The sequence below is a fragment of the Miscanthus floridulus genome, chromosome 12 (assembly GCF_019320115.1).
Source record: "Miscanthus floridulus cultivar M001 chromosome 12, ASM1932011v1, whole genome shotgun sequence".
Taxonomy (NCBI): Eukaryota; Viridiplantae; Streptophyta; class Magnoliopsida; order Poales; family Poaceae; genus Miscanthus; species Miscanthus floridulus.
Window position 1 is genome coordinate 73445057 of NC_089591.1, and position 23902 is coordinate 73468958.

At 45.1% G+C, this 23902-nt stretch overlaps 1 protein-coding gene across 4 annotated transcripts; it reads left to right on the forward strand.

The window, feature by feature from the left end:
* Positions 1-41: 41 nt before the first annotated feature.
* LOC136497503 (putative disease resistance protein RGA4) lies at positions 42-23542 on the forward strand. Of its 4 annotated transcripts, none has more exons than XM_066493334.1 (4): positions 42-582; positions 714-1023; positions 18787-22348; positions 22563-22810. In XM_066493334.1, exons 1-4 carry the CDS (start codon positions 282-284, stop codon positions 22674-22676), a joined length of 4287 nt encoding a protein of 1428 aa, XP_066349431.1. In that variant the 5' UTR covers positions 42-281; the 3' UTR covers positions 22677-22810. The 4 variants fall into 4 exon arrangements, 2 of the variants coding, with proteins under 2 accessions (XP_066349431.1, XP_066349430.1); XR_010769341.1 differs by lacking the exons at positions 18787-22348; positions 22563-22810 and adding exons at positions 1365-5450; positions 5562-6147 and having other exon boundaries at positions 64-582; XM_066493333.1 differs by lacking the exons at positions 18787-22348; positions 22563-22810 and adding exons at positions 1365-4953; positions 5168-5432 and having other exon boundaries at positions 64-582.
* Positions 23543-23902: the final 360 nt, after the last annotated feature.

Here is a 23902-nt window from a genome sequence, read left to right on the forward strand (position 1 = left end):
ATTCCATGGAAGCCCACTGCATAATAGTCTCTCACCAAATAGCTCCACTTCGGGGTCAGCGATCGACTCCCACGACTTCTGTCGCAGCCGCCGTGCAGCTCCTTCGGCCCGCGCGTTCACACTGCACTTTCCCCTCACTTTCCTTAGAGCTGTGACCGCAAGAGCAAGACCCTCACTTTCCCCTCACTTTGCCAGTCTCTTCCCTCCAGATCTGCCCTGTTTCATTCACCCCTCGCTTCCGCTCTTGCGCAAGCGCTGTTTCTGCTGCTGAAACTGAAACGATGGAGGCGGCCGACCACCATGCGGAGGCCGCCGTGCTCTGGCTGGCGCAGGCCATCCTGGGGATCCTCTTTGCCGGCAAGATGGAGGCGTGGATTCGTGAAGCTGGGCTCACCGACGACATCGAGGGCCTCAAGTCCGAGCTTGAGAGGGTTGAAGCCGTGGTTCCCGATGGGAAGGGGAGGGCGATCCCGAACAGGCCGCTGGCCCGGTCGCTAGGCCGCCTCAAGGAGCTGCTCTACGACGCCGATGACATGGTCGACGAGCTCGACTACTACAGGCTCCAGCACCAGGTCCAGGGAGGTATGTGACGCATCTATGCCTCTATGGGCTCTGTTCTCTCTTCTCTGCACATCTGTGACTGTAGTAAGAGAAAGCTCCTTGTGCGACGCCATTAATTTTCCTGTTCTGATTCCAATCATGTCTTGGCTCAGGGACGAATGATTGGGCTAATCAGGCCCAAGGCACCGATGTAAATGGTGGAGCACAACTCGTCGATGGATCGAGGGACAACTCTGGCATACCCAACAGAAACGACCGTAAGAAGCGGTCAAAGGCATGGGAAGAATTCAGCATAATAGAAGAAGACGCGGATGGAAAGCCGGTCAAAGCAGAGTGTATTCACTGTCGCGCACAGGTTAGGTGCGAGACTACCAAAGGGACATCGGTTTTGCACAATCACCTCAAGAGTGACAGCTGCAAGAGAAAACGTGCAGCAATGGAACAAACACCGAACCCTTCAAGGTACTGGTACAACTTTGCTTGAGGGAGGATCCATATCCTTGCATTGACATTATGACATACTTTTGCAATTTCAAATTGTTATTATTAGTTGCGGATGATAATAATGAACTTGCAATTTTTTTGGCATTCCATATCCTTGAATTTATCATGACATACTTGTGCAGTATCAAACTATTACTAGTTATGGCCAATAATAATGAACTTGCAATATGTTTGTTCTGAAACGCAGCACTGAAAACAGCATCTTAAAATATTCATACACTTTTTAAAAGAAAATATCAATATGGGATTTATGGTAATACACTGGTAATAACCAGCTCATGATCCCTTTCATCCTGCAGTGCCGCTTATGGTGCACCAAATGGTGCCACCATTGCAACTCATGATTCAGGTAGCAGAAAAAGAATGAGAACTGATGAGGTGTCAGCACACAACCCAGCAGCTAGCACACACCCCTGGAACAAAACTGAATTCTGCAATAGAATCCAACAAACGACTAGTCAGTTAAAGGAGGCTATCAATGAGGTTGAGAAGCTATACGGATCATGCTCTGTTGCAAGTTCAAATCTCTGTCAGAATACAGCTACAGATCCATGCCGAAGAACGTCAAGTCTTGTTCACCGCAAGATATTCGGGAGAGATGCTGAGAAGAACTCCATCATAAAGCATATGACAGGAGACAATTCTAACGGTGTAACTATTATTCCCATCGTAGGCATTGGAGGTATTGGGAAGACAGCTCTTGCTCAAATCATATACAATGATCCAGTTGTGAAAAGCCAGTTTGATCACAGGATGTGGATTTGGGTGTCCAGCAACTTCAATGAAGTGAGACTAACAACGGAGATGCTAGATTTTGTTTCTCAAGAAAAGCGAGGAGGAATAACCAGCTTGGCCAAACTTCAGGAGATCTTGGTGAGTCATGTTACATCCAAGAGGTGTCTACTTATTTTAGATGATGTCTGGGACGACATGGATGATCACGCTTGGAACAGATTTTTGGCTCCTATGCAACCTGACAATGAGAAGAGCAATGTCATACTTGTCACTACTAGAAAATTGTCTATTGCAAATGCGATAGGGACAATTGAACCGATTAAGTTAGGTGCTTTGCAAAATGATGATTTTTTGTTATTGTTTAAAGGATGTGCATTTGGTGATGGCAACCACGAAGGGCATCCAAGTCTAGCCATTATTGGTCGGCAAATAGTGGAGAAGTTGTGCGGCAACCCATTAGCAGCAGTGACTGTAGGGATGCTATTAAGGGTGTGTCTTACAGTGGACCACTGGAGTAACATTCTAAAGAATGAAAAATGGAAATCCTTGCACCTCAATAAAGGCATCATGTATGCTTTGAAGCTTAGCTATGATGAGCTGCCTTACTATTTACAACAATGTTTCTTGTGTTGTTCTATATTCCCTAAGAATTATCAGTTTCGTAGCAATGAGCTCATCTATTTTTGGATTGCACAAGGTTTTGTGAAATGTGGCCATTCCACAGAGATATTGGAAGAGATAGGACGGGACTATATCACTGATTTGGTGAACTCATGCTTCTTTGAGCAAGTTGAAACTGAAGAGCCCACTCCAGGCAATCAAACATGCTATGTTATGCCTGCCCTTGTGCGTGACTTTGCAAGACTGGTTTCAAGAACAGAGTGTGCTGCTCTAGATGGTTTGGACTGCAATGACATGCCGCCAACCGTACGCCATTTGTCAATTCTAACTGATTCTGCATATCATGAAGGTCAACATGGACACATACCTTGGAGCATTAAGTTTGAAGAAAAACTACGAAGTCTAGCTGCATCAGTTGGAAAACTGAGGACATTGGTCTTGATTGGTAAATATGACTCTTCCTTTTTCCAATCCTTCCAAGATGCATTTAACAAGGCACATTATTTGCGTGCACTCCAGATTTCTGCAACATGTGCTGAATTTGATTCCTTCCTGCGCAATATGGTAAACTCTACCCATCTTCGCTACCTGAAACTTGAGAAGAAAGAAAGCAGTGAAGCTTTGCCTATACCTCTTAGCAAGTTTTACCATCTTCAAGCATTAGATGTTGGGCATGCAACTACAATTAATGATATGAGTGACCTTGTCAGCATGCGGCATCTTGTTGTGAAGAAGGGACCACACTTTATGGATCCAAATTCTGTCTGTCTTGAGATCACACAACTTGAATCCATGAACGAGCTTGTACATCTTGGTGTGCATCAGCTTCAAAATGTCAATGGAGCAGAGGCCTGTGGGGCAAAACTGAGAGACAAACAACACTTAGAAAATCTGCACTTGTCGTGGAAGGATGCTTTATCGCAGGATGGGTATGATAGCGATACAAGCTCTGAACATTATACAGACACAGCAAAAGAAGTGCTTGAAGGTCTTGAACCATATCACAACCTAAAGCATCTTCGAATCTCTGGTTACAGCGCTGCTACCTCACCAAATTGGTTTTCTAGAGTTGTCTTATATACCTGCTTGCAGACACTTCATCTAGAGGATTGTGGAGAATGGCAAGCACTTCCCTCACTAGAAGAAAGGCTTCCCTACCTTACAAAGCTGAAGTTAAGAAATATGTCAAAAGTAACACAACTATCAATTCCTCCATTGGAGGAGCTCGTGCTGATTGACATGATAGAGTTAGAGAGATGCTCCTGCAATTCGATAAGGGACTTGAGCTCTAGCCTAAGGGTACTGATGATTGAGGGATGTGATGTATTGGAGGCCTTCCCCCTTTTTGAGAGCTGCGAGAAATTCAGAATCGAGCATAACTCATGGTTGCCTGGTCTTAGCGAGCTTACCATCCATGATTGCCCTGGGTTAATAGTATCAAATCCTTTGCCACCTTCAAGTAGAGCTTGTAAATTATCCATTTCAGGAGTTTCAACACTTCCAAATATGGAGGGATCATCCAGTGGTGAGTTGATAATTGGGGATGTAGAAGAACCTGATTATGGGCTGACAAAACTGGATGAAAAAGTTTTGGTATTCCATAATCTGAGGGTTCTAACTCACTTGAAAATAGCAGAGTGCAAAAATCTGTCATTTGTTTCACTGGAAGGTTTCAAGCAACTCATCAGCCTAAAGAGTTTGGAAATCATAGACTGTGTCCGATTTTTCTCTTCAGATGTTCTACCTGAGCATGCCCACGAAGACATGGGAACTGCAAGTTTCAATGCCTTCCCAACTCTCAAGCATCTCAGCATTACTTCACACCGTAACCCAAATAAAATATCAGGGAAGTGGCTATCCGTGATGCTGCGACATGCGCCGGTCCTAGAGGCACTGCATTTATATTATTGTGGTGAGATATCAGGGCTTTTGATAGAAGGAAAAGAGAGTTGTTTATCGAATCACAGCTCAAGTCCACGGGCTTCATCACCAGGGAATCCAGATGACGCATCAACAAGCTCAACTCGGGAGGGACTCGTGCACATTCCATCAAATCTCGTCACCTGTCTCAAAAGATTGTCTATCTGGAATTGCTGTGCGCTAACATTTCTGGAGAAAAAGGCTAGCTTCTCTGCACTCACCTCCCTTGAGGAGCTACAAATTTGGCGATGCCCTAAGCTCATCTCGTCTTTTGAGCCTAAAGACGAAAACAGTGACCATGCAAACTGGGGATGCCTTCTCCCGTATTCACCTAGCGAACCTGGTATTGTTCAACTTGAATCCCTACAAAGGCCACAGCTGTGCCCACGGACGAGTCTGAACTGCCTCAAAAAATTAGAAATATTCGGCATCGACAATGAGGAATTAGATTCTCTAAAGCTGGATTCCTACACAAACCTGGAAGAGTTGATAATTGCTTGTTTTGGTTCACTCACCAAACTAGAGGGCCTTCAATCCCTCAGAGGTCTCAGGTATTTGGAAGTACGCGGATGCCCTCGCTTACCCCCGTTTGTGGAGTGTCTGTCACGGCAGGTCAGTGATCTATTCCCAGGACTTGAGAGGCTTTGTATAGATGACTACTCTTTCCTTACCACGTCATTGTGCATGCACCTCACCTCCCTCCAACGCCTAGTACTTAAGAAGACGTGGTTGAACAAAGCAGGACTAACATGCGAGCAAGATAGAGCACTTCATCTCGTCACGTCTCTGCAGGACCTCAAATTTTCTTGGTGCCATGAACTTGTAGATCTTCCGGTGTGTCTGCACAGCCTACCCTCCCTCAAGAGGTTGGGGATTATTTGGTGCCAACGTATATCAAGGCTGCCAGAAAAGGGCCTCCCACCTTCGCTGGAAGAACTAGAGATCAGGGATTGCGGCGAGGAGCTAACTAGCAAGTGCAGGATGCTAGCGACAAGCATGCTAAAGGTCAAAATTGATGGGCATTACGTGAATTGATTGCTGGGCAGCTTATTAAGAACAAGTGTCTACCAGCGCAGCAGCCAGCAGGTTTCACAGAGTGTCCTTCCAAGGTATGCTCCTACAATTCTATAGTTGGTTGGTCGTGATGTTATCTAATTCTCTTCAGGGATTACACTTACTATAGAGCTTGGTGTATGATAAAGTTAGCAATCTCTTTGCAGGCTTTTCAAGCTGCTGTACGACATTCCATTGCTACAAAACTGAATTTGCTATTGCACAACGTTTATGTCACCCTCTTGAGTCACCCGGCCCTCGCGTGCTCATGCTGCTGATTGCAGTTCTCATACTTTGGTATACACTTGCTTGGGTTTTAGAAAGCAAACACAGAAGATTTCATGAGCTACGATATGTCCAGCATGGTTCGTGCTGAAAAGAGATTGTTTCATTCTTGTTATTCGTAAGCAAATTCAGAAATGAAAAGGTTCACTATTTTGCATGTGAAGATACAATTTGCTTTCTAGCTAACATGAGAGATGTTTTGCAACAAAAATAGCGCAACTTTCCAAATGTCAGGTCTCGTTTGAATGACAGAAATTAGGATAGGGTAGCGAGCAGTCAGCTAGTGCTTGCATAAATTTGAACATGTTCTGTCCCTGCTGAACAATTTTCCCTGAATGTAATATGCTAACTTACCAGTCCACTTAGCCTTATTCGCTTATTGAAGGCAAATCTGTAAGATTGTGCTTGAATATTCAGATTGCACTGCTCCTGATTTTGAGACAATAATTTGGACATGCCTTACTACTGTGCCGTGCTGTATGCCTGTATGAGTTCAGAATGTAAGGCGTAGTTGTGCTACTGTGATATGTATATGCATCTGCAAATAGTTAGCAGACGTGGTGTGCAAGTTATTTTAGACTTAGGGACCTACTGTTTTACTTTTTGAATGAACTGTAAGAAGGTGCCAGGGAAATAAAATCTCAACAACTGTAAGGAGGTGTAAGCCAAGTTACCAGCAACGGCTATTCATTCCTTTTTGGGGCAACAAAACATGTCACTTCATCCTTTCTTTCTTAAGCGTTGGAGTCATATCGATCAGTGAAACAATGAAACCACATGTTGCACAAATAATTTACCAGGCATTATTTCAACAGCAGACTGAAGATCCAACAAGAGCCCTATAATTACAAAATAATCACATACCAGTTCATGGTCTTGTGGTACCAATGATAAAATTCTTTAATAAAAATTGTTCAGTTAATTAATATTAATGTGCTTTAGGGTCTATGTAATTTTTACAAACAGGAAGTTTACAAAAGGGTATATTGTAGCTAGCGATTCTCAAGAACATTCCTATTGCCTTGTTCATGTTCATGCATGATGAATGATGATCCTCCGAAAACGAACACAGGACAATGGCAGCGGCAAGTCAGAACCAAAACTGGGGATTTGATTTCGGAGTCCGCGGGCCCCTCCGGAGATCCTGCGAGCAGCCAAGCCCAAAAAGGACATCGCCTTCTAGGTGGTGGACCGTGCGACGTGCCACGTAAGGCAGCGGTCGATCCTCGGCGTCGGGCCCTACCGCTACCGGCCGACAGCCGCACGACACTCATCGCAGACTTCGCAGTTGCTTCTGCTGATCAGCTGATGGATGTCCTCGTGCTGTGTACGATTAGAAAAGGCGTTCGGATTTTGGTTTTGCCTTCGGTTTTTCTCACTCACCGAACACGCATCTTTGGTTCCAGTACGTTTTGAAAGAGGCCATAGTCCCATGAGCGAAAATGACGTGGATAGCAAAGGAAAAGTAAAAGCTCCCTATTCCTACCCTTGAAGTGCAAAGCAAAGGCAGTATACAAAACAGATGAAACACTGGCGGATGATCCAAGAACCGTGGAAGTGGAACCTGGCAGGATTTTTTATTTTTAGTTCCAGGCAGAAAGATTCTGTGCGTGGGTTTTATGTGCTTCACTAGATCGTAATCTGATCTGTATGTGAGATTCAGATAATCGTGCTGTAACTGTTCAATGAAAAAAAAAAATGGGTTGGTTTGTCGTGTGTTTGGCATGTCTGTGTTTCCTGATGAATTAGCCAGCTATAACTTTTTTTCATGCGTTGGCTACACCTTATTTCCACTCGAGTTAATTAATGATAAAAATCTAATATAAAAGTGGTAAGGTAGGGCCTAAGTGGTACCGATGATAGAAAAAATATTCAGTTAATTGATATGATTTAGGATTTGTGTAGTTTTTTTTTATAAAAAAAAGTCTACTGTAGCAAATTCTCATGAATATTCCAATTGCCTTGAGCATGCACGATGATCATTCGAAAACCAACAGTCCAACACACTGCGGGATTTGAATCCAGTGAACGCTCGCGGCATTGAAATTGGGCAAGGCTCGGAGAGGACGGAAGTCACAGAATCAAAACTGGGATTTCGGACCGCGCGGGCTCCTCCAGACATCTGCGAGGCAGCCAACAGGACGTCGCTTTCCAACAGGCAGCGGTGGATCATCGCCATCGGGCCCTTCGGCCGGCCGCTCAACACGCAGACTCCGTTGCTTCTGCTGATTCCGCGTGCTGTGTACGATCGGGTAGGAGTTACGAGTACACGCGTACAACCATGAGGAGAGGCCGGTGCCTGTAATTGAGCTGGGTATACTATACCAGACATTGTCAGTTTGTCACAGAGCTGAGATCGTCCATACATCCACATCGCGCGGTGAGGACAACTATCGGTGCGTTTTCGGTCTCCCGGATTGAACATGTCCTACTAATCAGTCTGTCAACGTAATTTGTGTTCCCAAATTGATGCACGCATCTCCCTCGCTGTTGAGTTTTGACTCCAGAGCTGGTTGAGGCGAAAAAGGCCTTCGGTGATGACAGCGTTCGGATTTTGGTTGAGTCTTCGGTTTTTCTCACTCATCGAACGTGCATCTTGATGCTCTTAGCTTTCGAAAGAGGCTATAAAGGTCCCTAGCTATATTTTTCATAAACTTCTTTCCTTCCCCCCGGTGAAAGCACACGCTTTTTTTTTTAAGGATGATGACAACAGCAGCGTGTCACATCGATCGATCGGTCGCTCTCAGAAATGCGTGCACATCCACCATTGGGCTAGAAACCGAAATCTCTGGCCTCCGGTTTCGGTTCGAATATATTTCATAAATGTGCAAGCAACAAATCAAGCTCTCAGAGTCAAGTCTATATATGCTTTTGACTGACTAGTTGCATATGCGAGGCCATCTTTCTAGACAAGAACATGAACTAGCCAATAGCAGACTTATACCAGCGGATCCCAAAATTTATATTGGTCAGTATGGTTTGAATTAATTTGCACTTGTTTCTATTTTCCAAATTCGTCTAAACTTTCATACTTTTCCTAGAAAACTGGAAAGTTTTAGTCAATTTTTATTAAATTTTATCCAAAACGAGAACCACTCCCAAACCTTTGAACGAGAAGCAGACCTGCAAGCTTTACCAGTCCAGTGGCGTCTGATATAAGGCTTTAAAATGAACATTAACATCAAAAGCGTGTCTAAGCTCGGTTTCGGTTTGGGTTCGGGTTCGGGTTGTATCCACGTCCATACGTCGTTGTCAGGTGTGTCCTAATCATCTCCATTGATTGACTCGTAAGCACCGGAAAGCAGAGCCTGGGATGCCATTATTCGGTTTACAGTGATCGGTTTGGTTTCTGATTCGGGTTGGCCTCCTCCTTATAAATACCTTGACGACAAAGTTGTCTTCATTCCAACTAATTCCAAGCTCATCAAAGCAAACCCATTTCAGCAGCGCTGAGCACTGCACACAGTGCAGACATGGACGTCCTCAGCAAGACGACGCGCGCCATCTCCGACGCCCTGCAGGACCCCCTACATTTTATATTCCTGATACCTGCTATTAGTGGGAAAAGAAGATGAATAGAATGTTGCTACCTGTTATACAGTGCTCCAAGTTTTAAGGTCTACAAATGTGCTTGATAACTGTCTCTGTCTTTGGATGAATCAGGTATTACCTATCTGCTCATAAATTCAGTCATTGGATTCATACCCTCAGCTTCCTCCTACTAATAAGTAAGCAATCTATCTGCAGGCGTGCAAATTTGGAAGATTTCATATATGCCGCAACTCATGCACACAAAGCAGGTATCTTGTGGTGGTGTTCTACAAGTTGTCAGAAACTAGTTACCCGGATGCTAACTTTAGGAACTTTTGACCATATGCTGACTGTAAAACTTTTCATGTTCGACTCTGCAGGGATGTTACTTGTCGACTAATGCCCATCATTCCTTGGTGTCACGACTAATGCTGTCGACTGGTCGAGGGAACATCATTTGTGAGATACATGGTACATCATTGTTGTAGGGATACCTGCGGGTTGCATTGAGCTTGATCCACCGCTACATCTCATTTGGCCACATTGACCCACTATATCTTTGCCTGTGCAGACAAGCTTTTACGCCTTGAGCCTTGTTGTCATCAATCTCCTGTGTGCAATTTGTGACCATTGTTTAAGTTTAATTTACAGAACTCGAAGCTTGTTTGTTTGTGTGGTTTTGGGCCATGTACCTGGTTGATCGATTTTATTTGTACAGGCCATTTCGATGAGAAGTTAATGCATGTGTTTTTCTTCGATGTCAGGATGCTGTGTTGAATTTTGTCTGTTGATGTGGCCTTGGAATCGGAAGGGTCTGCAGATGGAACTTAAGTGCGTCCTTTGAACATTTTGTAACCTTCCATTGGTTTTGAATCAATACTTCAATGGCCATAAGGGTCACGCTTCTCATCCAATTGTTTCAGATGTAATGGTGATAATACTGCATGTCCGGCCGCCCGTTATGACATTCAGAAATCGCAAATTGCAGCACGACACACGCTGTTGCTTTTGCTGTGGGATGTTTGTGTGCAGTGTGCTAGTGTCAGATACACGCGTACAACTCCAGAGGGGGGTGGGTGAGGGGTACACCCAGTCACCCACCTTCTCTCAGTGACGTGGGTCCCCTTGTGTCACTAACACGGCTAACAATCTTGATATCTCCGCATGTGGATAACCGAGCCTCGGTTTCGGTTTAAAGATGTCCTAATCATCATCATGTCGTCGTCCGCTTCCGTGTTACTATAAGCTATGCACGTATCTGACTCCTTTTGACCAGGGGATGTTGATGCGGAAATTCAAGGTAGAGAAAGGACGCCAGAACCATGATAACGACGTTCGGGTTTTCGTTCATATAAGTCTTCGGTTTTTCGGTTCTTATGTATACACGTCTTGGCACTTGATGTTTTTTAAGTTGTGATTATATTATATATTCCCTGTGATCGGAAACGACCGTAGCCAAGAAAAGAGAAGGTAAAAGGTCTCGCAAACCTGCAAAAATAAAATGTTTAGGACACATAAAAATAGGGCTACTATACTGTATAATTGAACTGCGCAGTCTGCCCAGACCGACCAATTCTTTTATTACACTGTGTTAGGATTAAAACTTGGAACATCTTACCCTGATAGTGTATCGGCATATGCACCGTTCTGCACCCCAAAAGTATTGTGTAAAAATTTCAAAGTAATATCCACAATATATAACACACGTCTGCACATAGCAGTTTAATAAAGCACGATGCCACATGCCTCCGGGAGCTGACAAGGACGCGACGCCGGCGGCGGGGATAGGTGGGATAATCGGTTTTCGGGTTCGGGTTCGGGTTCGGGTTCGGTTTGGTTTCTGCAGCTGGCCGGGGCCTAGAAACTTTTTACACTCGCTGCTGAAGTCAAGCGCGCCATCGTCTCCTCCTACCCTGTCCAGGCTTATATATGCAGCAGTGCCTGTTCACTCTGCGAAGCCATTCTCCGACGCAAGCTCCCGAGCTCCGCCATAGCCATTCTCCGAGCTCAAAACAAACAAAGAGGCAAGAGCGCGCCACCTCTGCCATACTTCCGGAGATGGAGCTCGCGGCCGTCCTCATCAACATGGTGACCCTGATCGCCGAGGCCTGCCGCAACGCGGAGAAGCTGCCGGCAGCGCTGATGTTGAGCGGCATCATCCAAGCTACGGCGGCGCTCGCGCTCGCCATCTTCAAGTCCCCGGGAGGTATTTTTCTTGGCCATGGAAAGGCGCCCTGGTACCTGTATTACAGCATTCTCATTGCAGTCATGATCTTTGGATTCCTGGAGGCGGCCGCCGGCTTCTATGTGTCCGGCGACCTCACTCAGCGGCGCGCCATGGGGATGACGATCCTTTGGGTTTCTATTTTGCCGATTGTCCTTGTGGCTGGGCTTGGAGGCTTTGTCATATTGCACTGAAATTTGTATACTGTATTACAGCATGTTGTATGTATGAATTTCACGTGTTTTGTTAGCGTACATCGAAATTCAGAATGCTATGTGTCGTCAGGTTTTGATGTGTTTTCCCATTCTTAGCCAGGTCTGTATGTGGGATTTAGGCAACTTCTGTACTACCTGTTATTCAACGGGAATGAAAAGTTTCTGGATTTTGATGCCGTTCTGTTTTGATTTGCGTGTTATTGTTATTATATCTCTATGTGCTAAGGAATCCGCTAAAAATTTTCACTACTAATAAGAAACGATTTTTAGGGAGGTCCGTTTTTTTACACGGCTGTGAACAGTCTCTGGAAATAAGGAGAAGTGGAGAACAGAGGCCCACCTTTACAAACTTGCCTGAAATTCGATTTAGAGACGGGGTTTGCAAAGTGATTTGTCTCTAAAAGTTGATTTCTAAGGGTGTTTCGTAGGCCTTGCCCTGCCCGCACCTACAATTGGACATGGCCTGGAGCCCTGGACATTGAGAAGCAAACCTGCGGAACACCTTTTGTGCTCAAAATAATTATTTTAATCATTTTTAACTAAAAAAATAGCAGGCCCAAAAACAGATGTCAGACTGCGTTCATGGGATATTGCTGGAGACAAAAGCCCTATTTGGCATCGATTATAATTAGCTTCATGGTCGCCCCATGTGGGAATCGAAAAAAAATCCCGCCAAATGTCTCGTGGTATCGATGATTCTTTTCACTATGCAAGACTCACCCACCGCGGGATTGAACCAGGAGCCTGATTCTCGTACCGTGACTCCCTGACTAGGGCTCCGCTATCGCACTGCACGGTCATGGAACACATATCCAAATAGGGCCAAAGTTTGGCGTGAAAAAGCCTAGGTTTTTTGCTAGGCCTTAAAATGCTCGTCTAGTTTGTAAGATGGACTGTCCCTATAAATCAGTTTCCACAGGTTATTGAGTAGCTGCTCTACCAATTCCTAATTTGTAGATACTCTTATAGAGATGGCAACATAATTCCCCGTCGCAGAATGGTTGCCCATCCCTATGGCAAGAAATAATCCCTGCCTCCGTCCCCGCCAAAGCCCACGTGGAAATTTTGGCCCGTGCCCATTTTCACACAGGCTAGCATTACTAGTCTAACACAAATATATACAAGACACACTATATAACGAAGACACCACAAGTACTAGTGATGTCGAGATGCCTATATGGAAAATGGGGCGGGGAAGAGGGGATCGATCAGCGACGGGGGATGAAGAACCATCCTCGTCCATGTTGACGGTAGTTAACAACCATTATAAACCGTCAAATAAACATATATAATAGCATAAATATAATCACCAATGAAGGTTTAGGGGTTTAAACTAACAAATTCCACAAGTTTTGGTGAATCTGTGTTTCCAGCAGGGTTTAATTAGAAAACCGTCAAGGTGGACCTACATGTCAGATCTAATTGCGCTTATCCACCACGAAACGAACACCAGAAGACTCTAGAAGACTCGGGAGGACTCCACACCGAAGCGGAGGCCGAGACGCTAACGTGTGGGGCCGGGCGGCCCCACCTGTAGGTCGCCCGTCCCCTGGGCCCATTTGTCAGCCTCCTCGTTGCTATGTCGGTTCTCCATCGCCTCCTAAGATGCATCTACGCCATTGCTTAAGTCGGTTTGATCCAAGGGCTCACGTTGGACCCTCAGGACTATATAATCCAGCCCCCCTCCCCCCGGGAGAAGCATAAGTCATCAAGTCATTAGAAGACAGAAACCCTAACCTCCTCAGAGCTCTTCCTCCTCCATAGCATAGATAGTTAGAGTAGATCTAGAGGGAGACAAGCAGGACTTCGCTTGGATTCCTGATCCTGTCAAGAGTGTGGTCTGGTATAAACATTATATCCCTCTCTCTCTTGTTTCTCCATTATTTTTATACGCTAGTTACAATTGTTATGACAACATCAGTATTCATCTTATTCATGTTCTTCTTTATGATGTTCATTGTCTACTTTGATTATATGCTTAGTATAGTTAGATTATTATTATGTTTATGCACAAGTTCGTATAGCGCTCACTCTAGGGATCCATGGGTGGGTGGTCGACATTGTGTAAGCGTGGTGCTTATACGTTGTTTACCTATGGATACATCCTATATTCTGGGTCATGTGGTAGATCGCGGATGTAACACTCCCGTTGAGTCCTTTGTAGTCCACTCCCTGAATATAGGTGCAAGTAGGGTCCGATTACGAAGGTAGAACGAGCTCTGTCCTCAATCTTCCTTAGTAATATCCCTTCTGTGTAGATATGATGATGATCTTAGCAATGATTACTAGGTGTAATTGCACTAATCAAATATATGCTATGACTTGTAATTAAGAATGACTTAGGAATTATTCTTCTAATACTCTACCTAACCATGCTAATGCTATAGAAAGGAGTGCTCTGAGTAATTTATCATTATTAATACTTATCATTTATACATATCTTATTCTATGACTTATCCCTGTTATGAGTAGAGTATTGGCTATGCTTTATTTCTCCTTTAATAATATAAGTTATCAATACATATCTATGCTAGACCTTTCTAGTGGTAAAAATAGAAATAGCGATACCTAGAATACTCTCGGGTAAAATGCTACAATGGTATATTATATGTGCGCTTGTGGATACTTTGTATTCATAGATTTATATATATTCTCTCTAGTCACTTGCATTAATAAAAACTACTAGTGTTATTCTTGTAATACTATGTAGTACCAACACATATCTCTGGCATTCTCACTAGGGATGACAACCTAGTAAAGCTAGGAGGTACAGGTTTATAAAAAGGTGGCTAAGTACTTAAAACAAGTGACACGTTAATAAATATCAACAGTCCCCACCAACTCCGTCGAAGATGAATTTCCCCATTTAAATCCTCGTAGAGCAAGAACTGACACATTTCTCATCCCCTAACGTTTGGTATTTAGGACGGTGAGGGATGGGATGACCCCACTTTTGCTAGTCTTTAGTTTGAGAACAAGGACAAAACCATCCCCTCTAGGGGATATTCATAGGTGATTCGAGGTAATTCATCCATAAAAAATGTCAGACAAGTTCATCCCATCTTTATGCGTGTGCACTTCTATTTTCTATGTTCGTGTCTACTCTTGGGCCTTCTCTGTCTTGGGGAGAGTTGGGGGTTGTGGTGGTCATGGCGGACCAAGCCGAGGGGAGGGGCCAACCACACAAGCCATGGCCTGCATGGTTCAATGGTGAGGCAGCTTTAAATCAATGCAAGGAGGTTGGAATCGACGACGACCATGGTGGGTGCACCCATCCTCCTCTCCTTCCCTCTTCCTTCATCGAGAGGACAACACGAGCAACTCCGGTGATGGCGCCCGTGGCACCAGCGCACCACCGCCACCTGGCCTCATCATGGCCTGTGACCCATGGGCTCGTTGTCGCCTGTCCTCATCGTGGCTCATGGCCCCTAGATCGTGGACTACGGCCTTTGCGCCTTATGGTGGCCCTGCCCGCCGCCTTGCTACTGCTCCGTGAGAAAGAAAAAGAATAGAAAACGAGGAAGAGACTAATAGCGTAGGTCACTAGGTCCTACGCTAACATTGTTGGATGGAAGGGAAAAAACCCCACCCATCTTTCCCTCTCCCATCCCACCTATGGTCCTGCCAAATGCAAAGTAGAGACGTTCTCTACCCCTTCACACCTAGGGTCATCCCATGAGAGAAACTGGGATAGATCCATCACATCTCTTTTTGTCCCCGAACCAAACATATTGATCAAGTCCATTGTTATCTCTAAACCTTTGCATATAGATGGATGTGAATGTCGTCCTTAGAAATCATTTTGATCGCACATAAAAATCATTTCCGTGGTAGCATTGTCTTTCGATGCACATACATCTAAACAGTGTTATTGTTAATGATATTTTACAAACTAAACGGATTATTTACACAGCATTGGGACATTTTGCACGCCTCGGGGACCTAAATTGCAAAGATTATAATCCAACAATGCTTGTGTGTCGTTCTTTCTCGAGCCACATATCCTTTCTTCTTTTTGACGTTAATACAACGCTCGGAAATAATGGGAGATCTCGGTTTCGTTAGATCTAATGGTTCAAAAATAGGAGGAACCATGTGAAATGAACTTAAATTGTGGACGGAAAAAAATACATGGACCCGGAACTGATTTTTAATTAAATTTGAAGGGTATGACAGTATTTTTACGATCTAAGGAGCAACTTCTCGTCTCAGAAGCTACTTCTCATCTTCTTATTCGTATGTTCTCTACCAGGTAGAGGCAGCAGCAAGAGTCCTCGGCCCCTTCACACCCAGCCACCGTCCCCACCTCCACTCTTTCTTCCTCGGGGCCGGCGGACTGCGCCTAGCTGTCCTTGCCGTGCGGAGCTTGCTCCGGCAGGCAGCCACTGCCCACGCTCCTCTACCCTTGGTAAGCCTCGGTGAACATTCCCGCGCCCGTGCGTCCTCCCCATCTCCTGAATCACGTTCCATAGCTTCGAAACAGAGCCTCTCCCAGAAATCCGGCCTAGCACGTCCTCCCGCAGCGCACGACGCAAGCAGCCGACCGTGTGGCGTGCGTGCTCTGTTTTGCTCTGTCCGTGGCTAGCATGGTGATGTCACCGTGTCATCATGCCTACGCAATATACGTCCATTTTCCTTTAGAAAAATATATATCCAAATACAACATAAATGCACCGGACGACGAGAACTTGCAAGCGCACCGCTCCCTCCTCCAAGCGTCGCGACAAGGCCCAGCAGGGCTCCTGCCGCCACTCCTCCCTCGCCCCCTCCGCAGCCGCTGCCGATTTGGAGCAGCACCGAGAGTCCCCAAAGCCGTGCAGGACGGCCGAGCTCCTGGGCCGTGGGAAGATGGTGACCACAGAGGTCGGAGGAGCTAGGCGCAGTCGCGCAGACCGCATGGAGAAGAAGGGCACCGCACGGCTGAGTTAGCGCAGCTGCAGCCTGGGGCGAGCCGCGCGGAGCCGGAGCCACGGGCAGACGGCGGGACGGAGCGAGTGGGGGCGGAGGCCAAGAGCGCGATGGCGGAGGCCGAGGGCGGCCGCACGTTATGCTGGATGCCGGCGTCGACGACGTCGGATTTCCCACGTTCGAAGCTCGCCGCTCGCATCGGGTTCACGGTGGGGCGAGGCAGGACGTGGGGGAGGGGGCTGTTGGGCTGCCTCAGGAGTTATTATGTACAGTAAAAATACTAAACTAGTCTTAATTACCTTTTCGGCTCCAAATAATTTTGGAGGGAGGAACCGGTTGTTCCTCCCAATCACAGTAAAAAAGCTCACATACATATCCTTTCTTCTTGTTCCCAGATGTCTCCGGAGCTCTTCACGCCAACAAACTCCGTCATAAACCCCCGCTCCGTCCTCCATAATAAATCTCTACAAAATCTGCCCCATAGTCTCTAGCTTCCTATCTTGCCACGTGTTCAGCTCTCTTCTTTTACCAGGCTCCCATGCATCTCAGTTAGTCACGTCGCCTCCTTTTCCTTTGATTGACTTATAAGTAATACTTTTTCAGTTAATAAATAATATTTTTTTTATAATAAATTAGTTAACAGTATTTTTAATCATAGCTTATCATTCCGCGAACAAAGCCGAACGTTGGATTTTGATGAGACCGTTGAAAAGTGAGCACAACTTACAGCGTTTCTAGATCCATCCAAGTGATGTGTATCTCCCACCGCCACCTCACTCGGCCCGATGCCGCCTCCTTGCCTCGCAGCAGCGACGACGGCGAACCCCAAGCAGCAGCTCTTATCGCTGTACACCCTGTTTATTTATTGATTTCAGGTAAACTTATTCAAACAACTAATATTTTTGTCTTACAGTAAACCAGCCTCAGCCAACCCAATCCTAGAAACCAACCCTTCTTCCTCGTAGAATATCCATTCGAGGTCGTCGAGGACGGGCGGACGGCCACATCTGGTTTACTACGTCACATCTCTCTGTTCATCCGCTCCACGAGCCCCGCGCACCTACCCGACATCGACGGCAGGGCTTCTGCACTCTGCTCCCGACCCCCTCACTTTCCTTGAGCTGTGACCGCAAGACCCTCCCTCACTTTCCCCTCACTTTGGCAGTCTCTTCCCTCGACATCTCCCCTGTTTCATTCACCCCTCGCTTCCGCTCTTGCGCAAGCGCTGTTTCTGCTGCTGAAACTGAGACGATGGAGGCGACCGACCACCACGCGGAGGCCGCCGTGCTTTGGCTGGCGCAGTCCATCCTGGTGATCCTCTTTGCCGGCAAGGTGGAGGCGTGGATCCGCCAAGTTGGTCTCGACGACGACATCGAGGGCCTCAAGTCCGAGCTTGAGAGGGTTGAAGCCGTGGTTCCCGATGGGAAGGGGAGGGCGATCCCGAACAGGCCGCTGGCCCGGGCGCTAGGCCGCCTCAAGGAGCTGCTCTACGACACCGATGACATGGTCGACGAGCTCGATTACTACAGGCTCCAGCACCAGGTCCAGGAAGGTATGTGTGTGTGCCTCTCTTCTCAGCACATCTCTGAATATGTGATTGTAGTAAGAGAAAACTCCTAGTGCGACGCCATTAAAATGGTTCCCATTTTGTTTAATTTTGGCTCAGGGACGATCGATTGGGCTAATCAGCCCCAAGGCACCTATGTAAATGGTGGAGAACAACTAGTTGATGGACCGAGGGACAACTCTGGCATGCCCAGTAGAAACGAGCGTAAGAAACGGTCAAAGGCATGGGAAGAATTCAGCATAATAGAAGAAGACGCGGATGGAAAGCCGGTGAAAGCAGAGTGTATTCACTGTCGCGCACAGGTTAGGTGCGAGACTACCAAAGGCACATCGGTTTTGCACAATCACCTCAAGAGCGACAGCTGCAAGAGGAAACGTGCAGCAAATGAACAAACGCCGAACCCTTCAAGGTACGGTACTACTCCTACTTTGCTTGAAGGAGGATCCATATCCTTGAATTGGCATTATGACATACTTTTGCAGTAACAAATTTATTAGTTTGTAGGGAATAATAATGCACTTGAAATACTTTTATTCTGAAAAGGAGTACTGAAAGCAGCACCTTCAAATATGCATAGAAGTTTTTTTTTCTAAAAAAAATCAATATGAAATTTATGGTAATACACTTGCCATAACCACCTCGTGATCCTTTTCCTCCTGTAGTGCCGCTCATGGTGCACCAAATGGTGCCACCATTGCAACTTATGATTCAGGTAGCAGAAAAAGAATGAGAACTGATCAGGTGTCAGCACACAACCCAGCAGCTAGCACAGACCCCTGGAACAAAACTGAATTCTGCAATAGAATCCAACAAACGACTAGTCAGTTAAAGGAGGCTATCAATGAGGTTCAAAAGCTATACGGATCGAGCTCTGTTGCAAGTTCAAATCTCTGTCAGAATACAGCTGCAGATCCATGCCGAAGAACGTCAAGTCTTCTTCAACGCAAGATGTTTGGGAGAGATGCTGAGAAGGACTCCATCATAAAGCATATGACAGGAGACAAGTCTAACGGTGTAATTATTATTCCTATTGTAGGCATTGGAGGTATTGGAAAGACAGCACTTACTCAAATCATATACAATGATCCAGTTGTGAAAAGCCAGTTTGATCTTAGGATGTGGATTTGGGTTTCTAGCAACTTCGATGAAGTGAGACTAACAAGGGAGATGCTAGACTTTGTTTCTCAAGAAAAGCAAGGAGAAATAAGCAGCTTGGCAAAACTTCAGGAGATCTTGGTGATTCATGTCACATCCAAGAGGTGTCTACTTATTTTGGATGATATCTGGGATGACATGGATGATCATGCATGGAACAAAATTTTGGCTCTAATGCAACCTGACAATGAGAAGAGCAATGTCATACTTGTGACTACTAGAAAATTGTCTATTGCAAATGCGATAGGCACAATTGAACCGATTAAATTAAGTGCTTTGCGAAATGATGATTTTCTGTTATTGTTCAAAGCATGTTCATTTGGTGATGGCAACCATGACAGGCATCCAAGTCTTAACATTGTTGGTCAGCAAATAGCGATGAAGTTATATGGCAACCCATTAGCAGCAGTGACTGTAGGGACGCTACTAAGGGTGCGTCTTACGGTGGACCACTGGAGTAACATTCTAAAGAATGAAAAATGGAAATCCTTGCACCTCAATAAAGGCATCATGTGTGCTTTGAAGCTTAGCTATGATGAGCTGCCTTACTATTTACAACAATGTTTCTTATGTTGTTCTATATTCCCTAAGAATTATCAGTTTCGTAGCAATGAGCTCATCTATATTTGGATTGCACAAGGTTTTGTGAAATGTGGCCATTCCATGGAGATGTTGGAAGAGATAGGATGGGGCTATATCACTGATTTGGTAAACTCGTGCTTCTTTGAGCAAGTTGAAACTGAAGAGCCCACTCCAGGCTATCAAACATGCTATGTTATGCCTGCCCTTGTGCATGACTTTGCAAAACTGGTTTCAAGAACAGAGTGTGCTGCTCTAGATGGTTTGGACTGCAATGACATACCACCAACCATACGTCATTTTTCAATTCTAACTGATTCTGCATATCATGAAGATCAATATGGAGACATACCTCGGAATATTAAGTTTGAAGAAAAGTTACAAAGTCTTGCCACATCAGTTAGAAAACTGAGGACACTGGTCTTGATTGGGAAATATGACTCTTTCTTTTTCCAATCCTTCCAAGATGCATTTAACAATGCACATTATTTGCGTTCACTGCAGATTTCTGCAACATGTGCTGAATTTGATTCCTTCCTGCGCAATTCAGTAAACTCTACCCATCATCGCTACCTGAAACTTGAGAAGAAAGGAAGCAGTGAAGCTTTGCCTATACCTCTTAGCAAGTTTTACCATCTTCAAGCATTAGATGTTGGGCATGCAACTACAATTAATGATATGAGTGACCTTGTCAGCATGCGGCATCTTGTTATAAAGAAAGGAGCACACTTTATCAATCCAAATTCTATCTACCTTGAGATGACACAACTTCAATCCATGAACGAGCTTGTACATCTTGGTGTGCATCAGCTTCAAAATGTCAATGGAGCAGAGGTTTGTGGGGCAAAACTGAGAGACAAACAACACTTACGAAATCTGCACTTGTCATGGAAGGATGCTGGTGCTAACAACATCCTAACTTCTGAACAATTTACAAACACAGCAAAAGAAGTGCTTGAAGGTCTTGAACCACATCAAAACCTAAAGCATCTTCGAATCTCTGGTTACAGCAGTGCTACCTCCCCAAATTGGTTTTCCAGCGTTGTCTTATTTACCTTCTTGCAGACACTTCATCTAGAGGATTGTGGAGAGTGGCAAGCACTTCCCTCGCTAGAAAGGCTTCCCTTCCTTACAAAGCTGGAGCTAAGGAATATGTCAAAACTAACACAAGTAACAATTCCTCCATTGGAGGAGCTTGTGTTGACTGAAATGCCAAATCTGGAGAGATGCTCCTGCAATTCAACAAGGGACTTGAACTCTAGCTTAAGGGTACTGATGATTGAAAGATGTGATGTACTGAAGGCCTTTCCCCTTTTTGAGAGCTTCAAGAAACTCAGAATCGAGCATAAGTCATGGTTGTCTGGTCTTAGCAAGCTTACCATCCATGATTGTCCTCTGTTAATAGTATCAAATGCTCTGCTACCTTCAAGTAGCACTTGCAAATTATCCATCTCAAGAGTTTCGACACTTCCACATATGGAGGGGTCGTCCAATGGTGAGTTGAGAATCTTGGGCAATGAAGGAGAGTTCCATTATCTTTGGCTGATGGAACTGGATGACAAAAAATTTTCATTCCATAATCTAAGGGCACTAACACGCTTGGAAATAGAAGGTTGCGATAGTCTGTCCTTTATTTCACTCAAAGGTTTCAAGCAACTCATCAGCCTAAAGAGTTTGGAAATACACAACTGCATGGATCTTTTCTCTTCAGACGTTTTGCCAGAGCAAGTCCACGAAGACACGGCAACCGCAAATTTCAATGCCTTTCCAGCTCTCAAGCATCTCAGAATTGTTGATTCAAGAATATCCGGCAAGTGGCTATCCGTGATGCTGCGGCATGCGCCGATCTTAGAGGAACTGCATTTAGATTCTTGTAAGGAGATATCAGGGCTTTTGATAGAAGGAAAAGAGAGTTGTTTATCGAATCACAACTCAAGTCCACGGGCTTCATCACCAGGGAATCCAGATGACGCATCAACAAGCTCAGCTTGGGAGGGACTCGTGCACATTCCATCAAATCACATCTTATCTCTCAAAAAATTGTCTCTCTTGTATTGTGATGCGCTAACATTTCTGGAGAAAAAGGCTAGCTTCTCTGCATTCATCTCCCTTGAGGAGCTAGAAATTGAGGGATGCCCTAAGCTCATCTCGTCTTTTGGGCCTAAAGATGAAAACAGTGACCATGCAAACGGGGGATGCCTTCTCCCGTATTCACCTAGCGAACCTGGTATTGTTCAACTTGAATCCCTACAAAAGCCACAGCTATGCCCTCGGATGAGTGTGAACTGCCTCAAAAAATTAGGAATATACAGCAATGGGGATTTAGAATCTCTAAAGCTGGATTCCTACACAACACTGGAAGAGTTGATAATTGAAGATTGTGATTCGCTCACCACAGTAGAGGACCTTCAATCCCTCAGAGGTCTCAGGTATTTGACAGTACGCAGATGCCCTCGCTTACCCCCGTTTGTGGAGTGTCTGTCACGGCAGGTCAGTGATCTATTCCCAGGACTTGAGAGGCTTTGTATAGATGACTACTCTTTCCTCACCACGTCATTGTGCAAGCACCTCACCTCCCTCCAACGCCTAGTACTTTACACGTGGTCCAACAAAGCAGAAGGACTAACATGCGAGCAAGATAGAGCACTTCATCTCGTCACGTCTCTGCAGGACCTCGAATTTTATTTTTGCTGTGAACTTGTAGATCTTCCGGTGTGTCTGCACAGCCTACCCTCCCTCAAGAGGTTGGGGATTATTTGGTGCCAACGTATATCAAGGCTGCCAGAAAAGGGCCTCCCACCTTCGCTGGAAGAACTAGAGATCAGGGATTGCGGCGAGGAGCTAACTAGCAAGTGCAGGATGCTAGCGACAAGCATGCTAAAGGTCAAAATTGATGGGCATTACGTGAATTGATTGCTGGGCAGCTTATTAAGAACAAGTGTCTACCAGCGCAGCAGCCAGCAGGTTTCACAGAGTGTCCTTCCAAGGTATGCTCCTACAATTCTATAGTTGGTTGGTCGTGATGTTATCTAATTCTCTTCAGGGATTACACTTACTATAGAGCTTGGTGTATGATAAAGTTAGCAATCTCTTTGCAGGCTTTTCAAGCTGCTGTACGACATTCCATTGCTACAAAACTGAATTTGCTATTGCACAACGTTTATGTCACCCTCTTGAGTCACCCGGCCCTCGCGTGCTCATGCTGCTGATTGCAGTTCTCATACTTTGGTATACACTTGCTTGGGTTTTAGAAAGCAAACACAGAAGATTTCATGAGCTACGATATGTCCAGCATGGTTCGTGCTGAAAAGAGATTGTTTCATTCTTGTTATTCGTAAGCAAATTCAGAAATGAAAAGGTTCACTATTTTGCATGTGAAGATACAATTTGCTTTCTAGCTAACATGAGAGATGTTTTGCAACAAAAATAGCGCAACTTTCCAAATGTCAGGTCTCGTTTGAATGACAGAAATTAGGATAGGGTAGCGAGCAGTCAGCTAGTGCTTGCATAAATTTGAACATGTTCTGTCCCTGCTGAACAATTTTCCCTGAATGTAATATGCTAACTTACCAGTCCACTTAGCCTTATTCGCTTATTGAAGGCAAATCTGTAAGATTGTGCTTGAATATTCAGATTGCACTGCTCCTGATTTTGAGACAATAATTTGGACATGCCTTACTACTGTGCCGTGCTGTATGCCTGTATGAGTTCAGAATGTAAGGCGTAGTTGTGCTACTGTGATATGTATATGCATCTGCAAATAGTTAGCAGACGTGGTGTGCAAGTTATTTTAGACTTAGGGACCTACTGTTTTACTTTTTGAATGAACTGTAAGAAGGTGCCAGGGAAATAAAATCTCAACAACTGTAAGGAGGTATAAGCCAACAGCCTGTTCGGCTGGGGCTGAAACGATCGTATACGATAGTGGATTATTACTGCTGGTTGGTTTGGTGTAAGAGAAAAATATTGTTCTGGCTGGAAATTTACGATCGTTTACGACCAAGCGAACATGGCGACTTCATTCCTTTTTGCCGCAACAAAACA